The 18,729-nt window shown below is 36.8% G+C and overlaps 1 protein-coding gene across 1 annotated transcript in view; it reads left to right on the top strand.

The window, feature by feature from the left end:
- The window catches only part of LOC122816979 (annexin A13-like), a 267,063-nt gene that overhangs the window by 223,806 nt on the left and 24,528 nt on the right, over window positions 1–18,729 (top strand). Inside the window, exon 9 of the mRNA XM_044090091.1 lies at window positions 6,865–6,940. Within this exon, the coding sequence (XP_043946026.1) occupies window positions 6,865–6,940 (76 nt within the window). The remainder of the gene's footprint in view (window positions 1–6,864; window positions 6,941–18,729) is intronic.

The raw sequence follows: 18,729 nt of genomic DNA, 5'->3' as shown, positions 1-18,729 counted from the left end.
AAAGTTGGTCAGATTATGTAGTGATCAAACTATATTAGATCAGTTGTTACATTACATCATTTATGAGTCGTCCCTTTTCTTTGAGGTTCTGCAGCCCTAGAATTAGTGTATTGAATTTCTGGGGGTGTGGAGGCAGAGACTCCCCAAGTAAAAGTTGTTTTTGTTTTACTTTTGGACATCAACAATGTAACCTACGAGTTTACATTTTTGATTATTTTTTTCAATGATTTTGGTGGGAATTAATTGAATCGCTGATGAATTTACTGCTGAGTATTCATTATAAACTTGAATATAGTTTACCTTAGCTGTAAGTGCTGATGTTTTAAATGGAACAAGAAATCATTCTGTTTGCCTTTCTGTGAATAAAACTGATTTTGTTTTCTATATGGCATGGTTAACAGCACAGTACCTTCCCCAAAACTCAGAGGCTGCACTTCTCTAGACCTTTCCACTTGGGAACAAGAATGTGTCTTGAGATGTTAAATGCTGTATTGAGAAATGCTTTGTTATTTACTAAAACTCGATACAGGCAAAACTATAAAATCCAATGTCTGTGTCCTCTATCAAACTAGACAATAATTCATTTATAGGTTTTATAATGCTAAACTACAATTACATGTGGCTCTTCAAGTCCTATTGTCACCAGTTTTATTTCTGTGTTTACAGTACTAACTTTATCAAATACATTGTTAACTAAGAGATGGCAGATATATCCAGAAGTTTAGGTGAGTAAAACATAACTTATTTATTTAGTGTTCATAACATGTCGGGACATGTAAAGCCATATTATGGAACAGATCTGCAGAGTTTTTGAAAGGCTTCCTTCACAAATCAGGAAGTTAAATGACATGTAAACAAAGATTAGCCCCATAAAACTTATACATCAACCTGTTTAAAGAAATAGAACAAAGACACTTAACCAGTGTTATCTAAACACTGCCTCACATAGTCTTATATGTTGTTATTCCACAATTAACCCTTAAGATTTAAAAAGAGTTTTCTGATGGTTCTTTTAATTATAATTCTGAAAATGTACTCACAGAAGAAGTCCTAATAAAGGAGAACAGAGAAAATTGTGGAAATTATGGGACTTGGAAGTACCTTGCTGACAACATGATCCCTTATTGCAGAAAAAAATGTGTCCATTCAATATCAGTCAAAGCTAGCATCACATATTTCAGCAAATTAAAATAATATTTTGGGATGAATCTCAGAAATAGCACTCAAGTCTTCTGAGACACTGTAAAGCAAGTTTTATACTGCAGTTTGTATATGAAAATTTCACAATGATGTGACTATATTCTCCACATTGAAAGTATGGCCATACTGTTTGTGTGTTTAGTATTTTTTCACATATGGCTTTGACCCCTTGAGTACAAACGAATAGAGTCCTGAGTATGTTCCAGCAAACCCAGGCTCATTCAGTTCCCTAGAAGCAGGAGAAGCTTACCTTGGAGGGAGGTGGGTGACCAGCCAAAATCAGGTCACACACAACGGGGTGAGTAAAGTGGTTTGACCCTAACTGCTGCTGACACATAGTGGAAGTCAGGTGCAAAACCAACAGAAGAGACAGGTAATGACAAATGCTCAGGTTTTCAAAACCACTGCTGATGCACTGTAGTACAAGATCAGTGATACTGAAGAATATACAACATTGGGTCCATTCATGGAAGCCTTGCTTCAGTAGTGCACCTATCAGACACTGGATAAGGGGAATATGACAAACGAGACACCTGTTCCACTATTACAACAATCCTCTGTTAGCTGGCTTCCTCCCTCACTGCAGTTAAATGGTCATTAGAACACAAACATGAAAGGACTGACTGATTGCTAAGGCAGTGGTCAAGGGAGAGGCCAGAAAAAAAGACCTAGCAGGGAAAGATGGACATGACCATCTTGGGGAGAGGGTGTGCACTTTGGCAGACCTCATGATTGATCACTGGTAGGGGCTAGGAACAGCCAAGTGGGCATTGTCTTTCAGGGGGAATATGTGGAGGACATTGGCAGAGCCATTGTGGAGATGGGATAATATGTCATTATGTTCTCATTGTATGTTCACCACTGAATATTCAAGAACTGCACAGTAGGAGGGGAAAGTTAGGGCATAATGAAAAACACTCTCTGGCAGCTGTGTGATGTTACACCATGGTCCTTGATCTCTTTGCCAGTCCTGAATGTGGGTCAGGTATAGCCCAGGGGAGACTAAAGCAGGTCCACTAGGTCTGGCGAACAAGGAGAGAGACTGGTGGTAGGTGATAGTTAGCTGCAGGGAGCCAAAAAAAAACATTCTTCAATCTATCAGACATCATTCTGGGCTGAATGTGGCAATGACAAGCATTGCACATAAGAAGTGGTCTAAAGAAACAGCTGCTCTCTCATTTCTGAGCCAGAGCTGAAGTACTGAAAATATCAACATTTAAATGCAGACTTCTGGTTGCACTGAACATTTTCCCCAGATTTTGAATATGCATTTCATGACTCAAACTCAGGAGCAAAAGTACGAGGCTTCTTTTCTTCCTTGTTGTTAATGTGATTAAGTAATCTAAGCATGAAAATCCCTATTGATCTGGGAAAAATCGGAACAGATGATATGAAAAATAGCAGTGGTACTTTCATGAGGTGGCCTGAAAAAAACTGATGTGCTGCAATTTTCAGATGAAACATTGGACTCCAACAAATGTTTAAGGCTATTAAACAAACACAGTCTAATGGTAAGGTTCCATAGCCATGGTTGTATATTTCAGCATATTTATTGTAAGACCCTTAGTATAGTTAACTTTACCAAGACCAATCTAGATGGCCATTTCATGTAATAGGTGTGGTATTAGGCTGTCAAATGGAAATATGCATGCTAGTACCACTATTTATGAAGAAGGCATGTTGCATATATTTGCTTGAAAAACAGACAAGGAAGTCCATTCAAATGGGGAAATGCACTGAAAATGCCCACTATATGTACTTCAGTGGGCCATTCCAGTGATGGCTTAACTCAGGTTCAGGAAGACAAAGGTGCTACAACTGGTTACTTAATAAGGGTGAGGGGTAGTTGTGATATGACATGGCATGTGCACAGGTGCAGGGCCGAGGTGACAGAAGGAAACAATGATGGGCAATTTTCTTTTCTGCAAGTTGATCAAAACAAACTTGGTGGTAATTTTGTTAATTTCATATAACCAAAATTAGTGGACTAGCCGTCTGCAATGCCCTGTATCTGAAAGATGTGGTGCTGATGCACTGGAAGTATTAATGTCATTAACAAGGTTTTGGTTGTAGAGAAGAGAGCATTATATTCATTTATTTGTAATGTAATTGCAGTTTTCAACACAGCTCAAGCTCTTTATTCTAGATTCGGTTCAAACATAGCTTAGGTCTTTGCCAGTTTCTTGAAATGGAAGACCAAACACTGAAACTTCCTAGTATCATTACTATTACTGGGTATGACAGGAAGTTTACATAACCAAGAATGTGTCCGTTTAGGTTACTTTTACTATTACTGGGTACGGCAGGAAGCGTACATAACCAAGTTAGGTTACTTTTACTATTACTGGGTACGGCAGGAAGCGTACATAACCAAGAACGTGTCCGTTTAGGTTACTTTTACTATTACTGGGTACAGCAGGAAGCATACATAACCAAGAACGTGTCCGTTTAGGTTACTTTTACTATTACTGGGTACGGCAGGAAGCGTACATAACCAAGAACGTGTCCGTTTAGGTTACTTTTACTATTACTGGGTACGGCAGGAAGCGTACATAACCAAGAACGTGTCCGTTTAGGTTACTTTTACTATTACTGGGTATGACAGGAAGCGTACATAACCAAGTACATGTCCGTTTAGGTTACTTTTACTATTACTGGGTACGGCAGGAAGCGTACATAACCAAGAACGTGTCTGTTTAGGTTACTTTTACTATTACTGGGTACGGCAGGAAGCATACATAACCAAGAATGTGTCCATTTAGGTTACTTTTACTATTACTGGGTACGGCAGGAAGCATACATAACCAAGAATGTGTCCATTTAGGTTACTTTTACTATTACTGGGTAGGGCAGGAAGCGTACATAACCAAGAACGTGTCCGTTTAGGTTACTTTTACTATTACTGAGTACGGCAGGAAGCGTACATAACCAAGAACGTGTCCGTTTAGGTTACTTTTACTATTACTGGGTATGACAGGAAGCTTACATAACCAAGGACATGTCCGTTTAGGTTACTTTTACTATTACTGGGTACGGCAGGAAGCATACATAACCAAGAACGTATCCGTTTAGGTTACTTTTACTATTACTGGGTATGACAGGAAGTTTACATAACCAAGAACGTGTCCGTTTAGGTTACTTTTACTATTACTGGGTACGGCAGGAAGCGTACATAACCAAGAATGTGTCCGTTTAGGTTACTTTTACTATTACTGGGTATGACAGGAAGCTTACATAACCAAGAACATGTCCGTTTAGGTTACTTTTACTATTACTGGGTACGGCAGGAAGCGTACATAACCAAGAACGTGTCCGTTTAGGTTACTTTTACTATTACTGGGTATGTCAGGAAGCTTACATAACCAAGTATATGTCCGTTTAAGTTACTTTTACTATTACTGGGTATGGCAGGAAACTTACATAACCAAGAATGTGTCCGTTTAGGTTACTTTTACTATTACTGGGTACGGCAGGAAGCATACATAACCAAGAATGTGTCCGTTTAGGTTACTTTTACTATTACTGGGTACAGCAGGAAGCATACATAACCAAGAATGTGTCCATTTAGGTTACTTTTATTATTACTGGGTACGGCAGGAAGTGTACATAACCAAGAACGTGTCCGTTTAGGTTACTTTTACTATTACTGGGTACGGCAGGAAGCGTACATAACCAAGAACATGTCCGTTTAGGTTACTTTTACTATTACTGGGTACAGCACAAAGCTTGCATGACCAGGGATATAATATTAATTTAAGTTACTTTTACTATTACTAGGTACAACAGGAATCTTACATAACCAAGGACATGTTTTTTTAAGTTACTTTTACTATTACTGGGTACAGCAGGAAGCTTACATAACCAAGGATATGTTCATTTAAGTTACTTTTACTATTACTGGGTATGGCAGGAAGCTTAGATAACCAAGGACATGTTAGTTTAAGTTACTTTTATTGTCAAACTGAGGCAGCATTTGTATCCTTACAGGGAGACATTTGTATTACAAGATTTGGTACTCCAACAACATTAGATGTGTATTTGAGGGCAATATAACAAATACAAATAACGGATAGAGAAAATGGTCATATGTATACACTTCCTTTCATTAAACCATTCATCTAGTCTATATCAAAATACATTTTATTTCACAAATAGAACAATGAAGTACTGGGAAGCCACAAATGTTCATCAGCTGATATTATGGTGTGCTTAGTGTCACACTAGTATTAGAAACTCAGGGAAAGAAACTGCCTAATGAAGGTAAGGGTATTAACCTTTGAAAATACGCAAACATCTTTCTGAATCAGCATGTGTGCCACCATGACTATTTTAATTCAGAAAAACACTGGGAATCTAAAATGATATGATAGCTTGACCTCATGTACTCAAGTATGTATATTTGCATATTTGTTTACAAGGTGGATGGCCTGTTCCAGTGACATCTTAAGCCATAAACTATGTGATGAAGTTTATATAAAATAGAAAGAATGCCTTACATAAAGCATCTGAAGAAATAATAAAACAATGCTACCATTTAGAGTAACCTTGTTACCTCAACATAAGATATAGAAACTATACAATATCAGTAACACTTAGAGGATATTTCACAAAGGAAAATGTGAAGCTGTGATAGTGTACACATAGGTATACTGCAGCTACTGTGCATTAGGGTATCTGTGATAGTGTACACATAGGTATATTGCAGCTAGTGTGCATTAGGGCATCTGTGATAGCGTACACGTAGATATACTGCAGCTAGTGTGCATTAGGGTATCTGTGATAGTGTAACGTAGGTATACTGCAGTTAATGTGCATTAGGGTATCTGTGATAGTGTACACATAGGTATACTGCAGCTAGTGTGGATTAGGGTACTTTCAAATAACACAAGATACAAAAGTGTAACCTAGCAAGGCATGGTGCAAAAGAACATTTTTGTCTTTTGTTAGCGGGCTGAAGTATCATTGGTGAGTGTGATGAAATAACAATAGGATTGTGCAATATAAATGTAATATTCTAAGGAGGAAGGTAAAATTAGTTATTTGACACAGTATACCTTTACACCTTAATTCTTTAGTGAAGAAGGTAATAACTGCCTTTCTAAAGGTGGAGCTGTTGTTGGAGGTATTCTATATGTCATTTGGCAGCAGACTGTAGTGCCTACAAGATTTATGAATTTTCTTTGTCCTTTTTGCCTGGCAAAGATTGTGTCATTATTAACTTGTGTTCAAAGGGCATGCTTGGAGGACAAAACAGGATATTTTTATCTTGTCTCATATGAAACAAATAGCAGTGCTAGTGCTAAGTATTTGTAGTGAGTTATGCTTTGCACTGTACAAGGAAAGATTCTATTTCAAGATGATTTCGCTCTTCCCAGTACTGAACTGAGAAACTGGATCTTGCCTGATTCATGACTGTTCGCACGTCTCTATAGCACTAAGTTAATTTGTTGATCCTCAAATCTGACATAAAGCAAATTCAATTGCACTGACACAATGCTGTCATTCATTAAATCTTACAAAAAAGTAACAATTTTCAAAGGTCAAGTCTAAGAAAAGCATTCTCAATTATTTAATTAAAATGCTGAAACAGCAATAATGCTGTGTTTCAGTTAACACGTGTCAGACAGCCCTTTTCAAAAATGTTTCATTGTTATACCTTTGCAGATTTCTGGATCTGATATGAAAACTGCTATCAAGAATGAAACATCAGGGACTCTAAAACTTGCCTATCTGACACTAGGTAAGTTAGAATTAACAAAATTCAGTGTTATTTTATAATCATCTCTCTTGGTTAGCTATTGTTAAACCTGCTTAGGATATGCATTGTAAAACACTACTAAACATAATTTCATGTTATAGAGAAGTTTAACATTTTTTTTCTCAGACAGCTAAAAGCAGGCACTATGACAAGCGCGCGTGTGTGTACGAGCGTGTGTGTGTGTGTGTGTGTGTGTGTGTGTGTGTGTGTGTGTGTGTGTGTGTGTGTGTGTGTGTGTGTGTCTGTCTGTCTTTAGTTATCCTGGGCTGGAAATGAAGATCCCTTCAAAGTGTTATATTACCTTTCATGATTTGCTGATGAGTACAATCTATATTTGGAAGACCCTAGCAGCTGGTAGTTTGGCTAGACAGGAAGCACTATGTATAGTATGTTATAGTATGAGTGAGTGAAGGTAAATCAGAATTGCACCCTGTTCTGTCTCGTCATCTCTAAACTGACTTTTAACTCAATGTAGACAAACATAGTACAGAAGCATTTTATTTTACTGCCTCAGAGTTTTTATGTCTACGGCAGTCTGCATTATTCTACACAATTGTTTAATGCCAACAAAATATTTTTCAGTAGTTTTGAAAGTCACTGAAAATATAACTACTTTTGCTGCCTATAGAATATTGACATTCTATAGCTAAACCAGTGATGGGACCTGGTATGATCCATGAAAATGGCTACTGGATCACTGTCTTTTGGAAATATTTAATCAGCTAATCCTAATGTTTTCTGACAGATGGTTGGCTATAAAATACAGCTTCGAGAGCACATTTTGCCCTTTAGATTGCTAGATGTAAGTATTTATATGTAAAATTCAAGAGAAGAGTGAACACAGTTCCAGGTAAAATTCAGCACTTGTTTCATTCTGTGAATTCCCCTTCCACACTATACAACTACGTTGTGTTTATGTAAATGCAATACTGATGTAAGATCAAGATTAGAGTCTTGGCAACATTAGTATGGCAAAATGAAGAAACCTGGCTGTGTTTATGGTAGCATAAATCACCTACATAACTTCAGCATGTTATCTAAAGAGAACCAGCATATCATTCTCAGTAGAATTACACAAGCTCAGACAATGGAGCATTCTGTTTAAAATGGTGGTGTGGTAAAGCCAGATTAAAAGACATAAATATTATGGCATAATGACTGCCGAGCCTGGAATTTACACTGCTCACTGTGGGGCTGTGTCTGCTAGGGTGTCTCATGAGAACGAAATACAGAGCAGGCAAGCTGACTAGAAAGAAGCAAGTCTCTACAGTAACCAGTGAAGAGCAGGTGTGTTTGTGCATATACCAGCCCGTACCTATAGAGAAAATCAGATTCCTGACCTCTGCATCAAAACTGGGAGTACCAAAAAAGAGTATTCAGTGAGCTATGGAAAGCAGTTTAGAAGATGTCCCTGGCATTAAGATTGGAAAATATCTCTGAAATTTGAACAAGGAAAGGATCTCCTCAGAAACAAGTGGAATTTATCTCTCCATGTGATAACACCTGTTGAAAATACTGATGACTGCAAGTACTGTTTTTTCTTTAAAAAAATGCATGAAGGAATACTGCAACTGTGAAATGAACTTTAGAAAATCTGTTGTGACAGACTGGAATTTTATTTCTGTTACCACCTACATTTTGTTGCAAGAAAGTACTTTCCATTGTGTCTATATGCAAACCTTGTTTAAAAACTGAAAACGGTGTTTCCAAGGACTGTTTTTATTACCACTAGCATCAAAAAGAAAAAACATACCATTAGGTGTATAGGTTTATAGGTATATGCAATGCTATGCTAATGACCACAAAGTCTTTATAATCCTAGTTGTTCCACTTAACTCAATTGTATTCCTGTGTATCGTGAGCATTTATTAGCGGGGGTATGTTAATTAGGAAGTTTCTACATGTTATGTGGGAGTATGTTAGTTTGGGCATTACTGTCTGTTTCTACCTATCAATGACATGGGGGCCAGATGCGGGGTGAATTTCTGATTTTCTAAGGTTTTAACAAGGTTGCTCTTAAATAGGGTTAGGTATAGACTCTGTTTCATATGGTTGAGGAGGCTGTTCCAGAGCATGGGGATCCTCTGAGATACATGTCTGTATCATCAATATGTCTTATTTATGTCACAAGCAAAATTTAAATCCTTGGATCTAGTGATTTTGATGCTGTTCATTTTGTGGATGTGCAAAAGGTCATCAGAGCTGGATCCAAGGATGCCTTGTATGTCAGTCATAGATTGCCTCTCAGTAACTTGCAGAAGACAGTGTAGAGAGAGGGCTTTAAAGCAATCCATATAGGACACCATGTTTATACACTGGATTCTCCTGGTAAGGAACCTTTGTGGGCATTGCAGCTGTTGCATATGGCTGGCCAGGTACATGCTGAAGGGATCGTTATACTCAATAATGGATGTAATATGGGCCGAATAAAGTAGCACTATTACTTCCTTGGACCTGGATGCCATGGCTTTACTTATAAGTTGGGCAACATAGAATGATTTTCTTACTACCTTTGCCACATGGTCAGCTATTAGGGGTGTCTTATCAATGGAGAAATTAGCCTGGGTGGTAATTTTCCCAAAAGGCACTAGAATGCATTTCTTGGCATTGGGTTTTAGTCCATAACTTTGGTACCAATCATTTGTCAGTGTTAGACCCTCTTGTAAAATGCTTGTATTATGGGGGGATCTATGATACCTCCAAATTTGCCATCATCTGTGAAGTTGGTCAGCCAAAGGCCCTTAACATTAGTCTTTAACTCTGAAAAGTAGATACCAAATAGAAGCAGTCCCAGCATGGAGCCTTGAGGTACTCTGGTGGTGATTGGTCTCTTAGTGGAAGTGTTCTCACCAATCCTGACTTCCTGAGTCCTGTCTCTGAGCCATTTGGCAATCCAGCAAGTTATGTAGGGATTTATGCCCAGTTGGGTGAGTTTATCAACTATATTTGAGAGGGGTATTGTACTGAATGCCTTAGCCAGGTCCAGGTAGGTGGTATGCACCATTTTCCTCTCTTCCATTACCTTGTTAATGCCCTCAAAGAAGTCTACCATGTTTAGTAGGCATGAACTTCCTTTGGGTTGGGAACAGTGTCTGAAGGTTGCCTATGTCTTTGTTGATTACTTCCATGGTAGTTCGTTCCATGGCTTTGCATATTAGATCAGTCAGATTAATAGGTCTGAAGTTTCTGGAATTGGTTGATGGTCCCCCCTTATGAAGTGGGATAACCATTGCAATCATCCATTCTCATGGTACAAAACCTGTTTTGAGGCTATGGTTGAAAATTGACTCATGTGGTCCACATTTAGGAGGGATCCCAGGATATTGTCAGGCCCATTAAGGCTGTTTTTCCAGCCTTAGCAAGCACTACCAGGACCTACTCCCTGTTAATAGTTGGGAGGGGTAATGCTAGTAGGTATTTAATGGGGGAGGCAGGGCTGGGATGGTAAAGTCTAAGCTGAATTCGTCAGCCAGTAAATTCGTTATGCTGCTCTGCACATTGCAGGTGATTTTTCGGCACAGTAATGTGCACTGCCATTTTGGTTTTGAAGATAACTGTAGAAGACCTTGTGGTTGTCTTTAGCCTGTGAGGATATTTTCCTAATTCCCATTGTACTTAATTACTCCTCTCAGTTTCTTGCTTAGTTTAATTAGAAAGCTCCTTCTATTATGAGAGTTGCTTAATTTTAGCTATACAGTTTTTTCCTTTAGTTATATACCCTATTAAGGTTAAGATTCCACCAGTGTGGTTTGTTTACAGAGTTTTTTGGGCTTACTTCTAGTAGGTACAGCAGCCTCTATACAGTCATTTACATGATTGTACTGGGTCTCTGTGAACAATTCCACATAGGTTGCTCAGAACTTTGGGTTAGGAGGAGCATTGAATTTTGACAAACTATCACTTCATAGGCTGTAATACCAAAAAAAAAGTACTACATTACAGTGTATGTTTGTGTGGGTGTGTCTGTGTAAGTGCAGTTTACTTTATTGAATATTCAAGTGGTCTAAAGGTAATTGCAAATGTTCATTTTGGCAAACACCCATGTTGTTGAAAGCCCGTTTTGCCAAAAATGGCAATTGGATTGTTATTAAGAGTTGGAGTGTGTGTGAGTGTTTGCAGATTAGGGATAGAGTAAGGGGGAGGGAAAGAGTTAGTTTTAGTGGTGTGTGTGTGTGTGTGTGTGTGTGTGTGTGTGTGTGTGTGTGTGTGTGTGTGTGTGTGTGTGTGTGTGTGATTGTATCATCATGCATTTTTGGATTAGAGGTCAAAGTGTGTGTGTGTGTGTGTGTGTGTGTGTGTGTGTGTGTGTGTGTGTGTGTGTGTGTGTGTGTGTGTGTGTGTGTGTGTGTGTGTGTGTGTGTGTGTGTACCTACACAAGTGTTTGCTGGTTATGATTAGAGTAACCTGAGGGAATAACTTTAGAGTTGTGCTTGTTTGGATATGTATATGTAGTGGTTCAGAAGAATTCTGTCACAAAAACAAAGGAACCAAATATAAAGAATGATGAGATTTTTTTTAAATTAACATGAGACAGTAATCACTTTCATCAAACTGCCATATGTGACAAGGATGTCAACAGACTGTTACAAACACTTGAAATATCTTCACCTTAGATAATTAGTCCAATATTTTCATATGACTAACAAGTCTAGATTAAAAAGTGCTTTTTGAAAAGCATATTCTTTAAAAAACACAAAGATATTTAGACAATGAAATGCTTCAAATGTTTGTCTTTTAAAAACATTTAAAATTAACTGTATCATTTAAACCAAGGGATTGGTAGCTTTGAATAAGAACCAATGATATTTGCTAAATTTATTCTCTCTTTCTCCCTTCTATATTATTTTGCCTGATTGTTGATAACACAAAAAATACAAACCACAATATGACTAAATAGTATATTAAGAGTGTCATTCTTTTCATATATAATGGTGCAGAATATTCTCATCATTTTTCTGACATAGAATATCTAACATTTGCTGCATGCAGCAATAAAAATCCCATAGTCTGGTACACATCTAAAAGAACCTGGTGCTCCATAAGATTTGCTCATTTTGAATTAAATTTTAATGGTCTGTGTACTACAAACCTACATTGGTACACTGGCCACATCTATAGGTGCCCTTTTTCATATTATTCTTAAATGACACAATAACGTCTCTTTCAAAATAACTTAAACTTTATAGATCTCTTGGTTATAAATAAAGGTCTCTCACCTAATGTACTAGTAAAGCTCCCTAATGACTGAACATTTCTCCATTTATTTGTTTGTGTGCAATTAGCTGATCGTCCGATTGGGCCATATAAGCTGCACAAAATTATACAGGGTCTATAGCACATTGTCAAACTTTTAAAAGTTCGGACGTCATATGGCCGACACCATATGATCAAACATGTAAAAGTTTGAACATTTCAGTGGAGATCTCCGTACAGTGCAGAATGGGAAGAGTTCCCTTTCTGCACTGAAATGCAATCTCGGAGTTGATATATTTAAAGAGCGGGGTGTATGGGGGGTGCAGGGGATTCAGGTAGGTTTTTTTCTTTGGTTTATTTTTTTTTTATTACATTTTCGAGCTTTTAAAGGTTCAGTCATATGGTGTGGACCAGATGACGTTTGAACTTTTAAAAGTTTGATTATGCGATATAGATGCATTATATATATTCTGATAAAAGAAAAAATGTAGACAATACAAAAAATATAATACAATATAACATGACAAAATTAATCCCTTAGAACAATGATTGTTTTCAAGAGAAGGGAGAAAGAAGAGTTACAAAGGAGTGTAAGATACTTGGTGTATAAAGAGAAGGAGGGATACGGAGGGGGTATTAATGAAAGTGGAAAATATTGCAATTAGGAACAGACAGGAAGGTAAGGAGGCATTATTAAATGGAAGAATGTTGAAGCAGTTTGCAGATGGTGATTTAGTGTAAGTGGAAAGGTAAAGGTTTAGAGTTGGAAAAGAGAGTAAGACTGGAGAATTCTAGGATGATAAAAGGCAGATAGCATGATTAAAGGCAAAGAATGTAATGGATGGAAACATTTGGATATAATATATGCATAGTTGTAGAAGAAAAGCAAGAGATGTAATGATGAGTTTAGGCAGGTGAATTGGAAGGAGAGCAGTTCCAGGAATTAAATAGGTAATCCTTCAGTCTGCTATTGAAGCAGATGGGACTGGATATTAGCCTAATTGTAGTAGGCTGGGAGTTCCACAATTAAGATCCATAGGTGGAATATAGAGAATTTATCATACTCAAGAGCAGATTTGATGTGAAGAAGTGAAAACTGACCAGTCTCTGACCAACTTTTCTTCCTCCTAATGAATATAATTCCAATTGAGCTACTGAAGGCAAGACCTATATAAAAATATACATTTATTTTCACTAGTCAAAAAAAAAAATTCACTGGCTACTTGTTTTTTACAGACTCAAACAAAATATACGATGCCATTATTTTCCCCCAACCTTTACAAACAAATCCCACCCAGCCCAGCAGTTCCAGCCACTTTGTTGCTTGTACACCTCCTCTGATTCTGATGAAAAATACCCCTCAACCTGGTAGCACAAAAGTCAAGAACAAAGCTAAAAATATTGAGTGACAAAGCCCCAAAATAAGAGGCAGATTTTAACTGTTCCTTGTACACTTAAAAGTTACTAGAGTAATACTTTTTGCACTAACATGGATTTTCTGAAAGATAAGAAGTCTGAAGCTCAAATGACTGCAGTTATCTCTTTATCTGACTAAAATGCATAAGTTTTAAGAAGAAAAAACAAAAATGTGAGGCAAAACTTTGATGCTTTTATTAAAATCAGGGACAGTGGTGAGCTATGTAATTACAGTTTTATTTCACACAAAAAGCCACAAGTAGCAGTGTCACTGATGCAGCAAGCAGCACACTTACCTCTGATGCAGATGACTATGCTTTTTCCCACAGCAGGCAGATGGATTGCTGATAGTGTAGTGCAGCATAATGGGGGTGCTGCATTCCTGAATGTGCCGTCCTTTGAATGAGATGTCAAATCAAGGTCCCATCTGCTTGAGTTGGTAGTAGCTCAGGTGGATGTAAAGAAATCCCACAGTACCGCAAAAAAAGGGAAGGTGTCCTTTATTTAACACAACATAAAAAAGTATATATATATATATATATATATATATATATATATACACACACACACACACACACACACACACACACACACACACACACACACACACACACACACACATATTTACATATTTAAAAATGTACATATTTACAGGGACATATATACACATTTCTATTTTTTTTTTATAATTTTTCATTTTTAGTAACAGAAAAAAATGGAACACTGACGTCATAAAAATAAAACAATAAAATTAAAATGACTGTAACACGCATTTATTGTAAAACAAGTAGAAACACAGATTCATTCAGTAAGCACTTTCGTCTTATACAAAGACTTCATCAGACTGAAAGAACATCATGCATAAACTTAATTAAATAACTTGAAGTCACATGACTCGAATCAATTTATATAATAAATTAATGACAGAGCTTTTTCCTTTTTAAAAGGACTTTTCTTTATCAATAAAACCTGGAGAGTTGCAAGCATCAGACCTCAGCTGCCAGCAATACGCCCTGCAGTTCAACTTGTCATCTACATCAAGTCTTAAACAAAAGTCTTCAACTTCATCTATAACGAAAAATCTAAAATCAAACTCATGTCCACACACCAATTGATGCTTACAGAGGACATTCTCAGCATTGCTTACATCTATAGCATGCAAATGTTCATAAATTCTGTGATGCAATTCCCTCACTAAATATACCACAAATTTTGATTTACAAGTAAAATAGCCAAGGACTTTGACACTTACTTTTCTATAATTATATTCAATTTGCCTGTCATTAAATACTGGCAATAATTACAATCACAATATTTGATCATCCCACTTTTATAAACAATTTTACTTTTGTCTAAATAATTTAATTTCCACTGAAATATTTATTTAAAGTTTATTCCCCCTTTGCTAACAAAAACTGGCTCCTCTCCAATTCTGTTTTTAATTTCAGGAAAGCTGCTCCAAATTTTACCATCTAAGGAACTCCATACTAACATCCCAGCCATAAAATGCTATCTGTCATTCTCCTTCTTTCTACTTGGTTTGAAACCAGCAGACCTTTTGATCTTCATTCTATCAAATTCCTGTGTCACTATTTTCTCAGGATGCATTCTTTGAAGAAACTTTCTGCACAACATATTTTTCCTTTTGTAATAAATTCAGTTTTATCTTCTGTTAACCTACTGACTCTCATCATTTGCCCTCTTACAATATTAATTTTAATTATCTTAGTAAATTTCAAATAGTAACTAACACTAGGTATTTGATAAACATTTCTAACTCTGATGTTTTGCCCCTCCAAATAAAAAAAATATGAACTATGTCCCATTTATATAAAATAATATTACTAAAAATTCACTTTTGATCATATTTGGTTTATCCTGTCCTGTCATAAAGACATTGCCTATAGCTGCTCCCATATCCACACCATTTACCTGTTGAAAAAAATATGTTAAATTAAAAAAATATATAACTTAGAATAATGGCTAAAATTTCCATCAACAAAACAATCATATTGTCTGAGGAAATTTTGAACAGATTACTTCATGCCTAACAAAGTCCATCCCCACTTCATTAGATATAATAGTATAAAAAGAATGAATGTCCATAGTCACCAAATCAAATAATCTGATTCAGCCAGAACAATCTTATTTATAGCTTGAACAAAGTCCGAGGTGTCCTTTATGTAAGATGAACTTTGTTGGACTACTTTTTGTAGATACCTGTCAACAAAAATAGCCCTAAGCTCAGTCTTACTACTGCTGTTCACTGCTATGGAGCACAATCTTTACGAATTTTGGGCAGACAAAAATTTAGCTTATTCTCGGGTTTTTATAGTCAAGAAACTAGCTATATCACTACTTATTAAGCTGTCACATAACCAACCTTCAGCAAAAGAATCAGTATGTCTATAGACTCCACTTATGAGCTGGATTCTCTTGTAAAACTCTTCTTCAGACAACATAGCATCTATTTGCTCAACATATTGCTTATTATTTAGACTAATCAAGGCATTGCCTTTATCTGCCTATATGATTAAAATCGCAGACTTGTTAGAAAGCTTAACCATTGTTTTTTTTTTCTCTCAGTTTTAGATAAATTGGAAAATCTGTACTTAGGTCTATCATTCAACAAATTTCTTTTTTCTCTTTCAGTTGTCATTAAAACATGCTTCTAATTCTGTCTCTGCTGTGGAATAAAGCCACTGGGTTTGACAAAGTTTGCTCTAGTTTGAGCATTAGTATCAAATAAACATTTGAAGTTCAACGTCCTGGTATAATCTCTAAAACAGTTAATGACATTACACAAGTTGACTCTTGCCACTGGAACAAAGGTCCAGCCTCTTCTCAAAAATTAGATATCATTGAGATCCAAAATTCTTTTATTCAGATTCCCTATTTTGAAACGGCATTTAGGACACATACTTTTCAGTTCTTTCTACTTTTCTTTCGCCTGTTCAACCTTTTTGTTCTAGGCTGGTTAGTTGTTCACAGGCTCTCTTTCAATCAGGGGGAAAAGACGTTACCTGGGCCCATGTCCTGCTTCCAGTGCCTGTGTCCTAATAGACATCCATCATTTGGAAAACCTGAGAAAAATCACTGATTGTTGTTCTTATCGTTATTATTAAGTGGTCTCTAAAAATCGTTCTATTTGCCTCCTGTCCCTTTGTGAGCTAGTCTTTCAGATCTCCTCACTTCTGCTTCATCCTCATGCTGTGCTGCATTTGCAACACTGTTAGCAATGTGTTCTTCCTCCTGGAACGTATCACCTTTCTCTGTGAGATCAGATCTGCCAAACACATAAGCTGTTCCTTTCTCATACTCAGCCATGTCATTAAAAAAACTTTTTATATTTTTAAATTCAATTTACCATTCAGACCAGTTTTTATGAGCCCTTCATGGTTATATGATCCTTCCATAACTGTAATACTTCCCACTCTCCAGTTTCTTCCCATAATTTCACATGTATTCTTTTTACTCCCTTTCCTATTTTAATGTACCCCCTTTCTTCCATCACCTCTGTCCATATTGCAAAATAGTTTGGAAAACCTTTCACAACTGTATCTGCATCTTTTACCCCCAAGCCTTCCAATAAAACCAAGTAATCAATTTCAGATCCATGTGCCCTTCTCCTGTAAGTCCACTGACTTTTATTCCATACAGCTAATTTGCCAGATTTATTACTTCCTGTATTTTGTTTTACATCTTTTTCTTTGTGTTTACATTTTCCACACAATTAAAGTCCCCTGCAAGTATAATTTTCATGCTAATCACCACATAGTCTAGTCTTTGATGAAACAGATTCTTTCTTTGCTTGCTAGTTATATATGCATATAACACTATAATTATATAAATATGTTCTCTCCACTTCACATCTGCAACAGTTATCGTTCCCATCCTTACCAATGTTATATCTAATATTTTCACTGCTTTTAACACTACACACCCACTCCAGAACAATGTTCACTTCCTAAGTTCCATATTATATTTCAACCCAACAATTTTGTCTATTTGCAGTCTTTCTTTACCAGTCAGAAGTCTTATATCCTCACAGAATAGCACCCATATCATAAGGTTGTCTACAAAAAATAGTTCAAAAGCTTCAAGAATTTTCATTGTTGTTTCCTGAATGTTACATAGAGGTAAACACTGCCTTGTCTGTAAGGCAATGTTTTATCTGGTTCTGTTTGGAAATGCATGACTGGAATATAAAACTGGGTGTCTGAAAACCGAACATTAAAAATAACATTTTCTAAGACTTTGGACTAAGATTCTCCTTACAATCAGAAGATGGCAGTCATTGACTTACTTACATATAGCTGTGCTCCTCATCATGAAACTCACTTCCAGTATCCACAGTACCAGACTGGGCTTTTAGTCCACTATAGATCCCAGTATATTTCACATATGTGTGCATGTGTGTGTGTGTGTGTGTGTGTGTGTATATATATATATATATATATATATATATATATATATATATATATATATATAGAGAGAGAGAGAGAGAGAGTGCTTACCCCTCCAACACACACACACACACACACACACACACACACACATACACACACACACACACACACACACACACACACACACACATACACATACACACACACACACCTCTGTCTGTACAAGATACTGTTTGGTATTCAGAAAGGGCTACTTTCAGTGAGAAACAGGAAATGATTTGGTGTTGGTATAATGGTGAGGGTATTTCTCTTGCAGACACAAAGTACAGGGTTTGATTCTCACCTTTGTTATTGTTATTTACTAGGTGTGTAATAGTCTGCAGACTGATTGCCTAGTATGAACATATAAGGCATATGTATCTGAGAAGTATATTTTTAGGGTGTGGGGGTTGATATAATGGTCAAAGTGTTTACCTTAGAGCCACAAGGTACAGGATTTCACTCTCACCTTTGAGATGGAAATTGGCTAGCCTTAATTTGACTCAAAAGGGCAGCTAGCTTAGTACTTACCGATAAACCTATGAGCCTAATGTGTCAGCCACGTCTGATTCATACACAGCCCTACCGCAGTGATTCTATGCAGTCTGTCAAATCACTGCAATGGACTGTCTGCACTAATTAGTAAAATGTTAATTAGACATTCTAGGGGAGTTGCATATGATAATTAGTCATCTGTTGTCCCCAGAAATGCCC

Source organism: Protopterus annectens, chromosome 12.part0 (assembly GCF_019279795.1).
Source record: "Protopterus annectens isolate FY-2018-M chromosome 12.part0, PAN1.0, whole genome shotgun sequence".
Lineage (NCBI taxonomy): Eukaryota > Metazoa > Chordata > Ceratodontiformes > Protopteridae > Protopterus > Protopterus annectens.
Note: the sequence above shows the minus strand (reverse complement) of the source record. Positions and strands in the feature narration are given on the sequence as shown.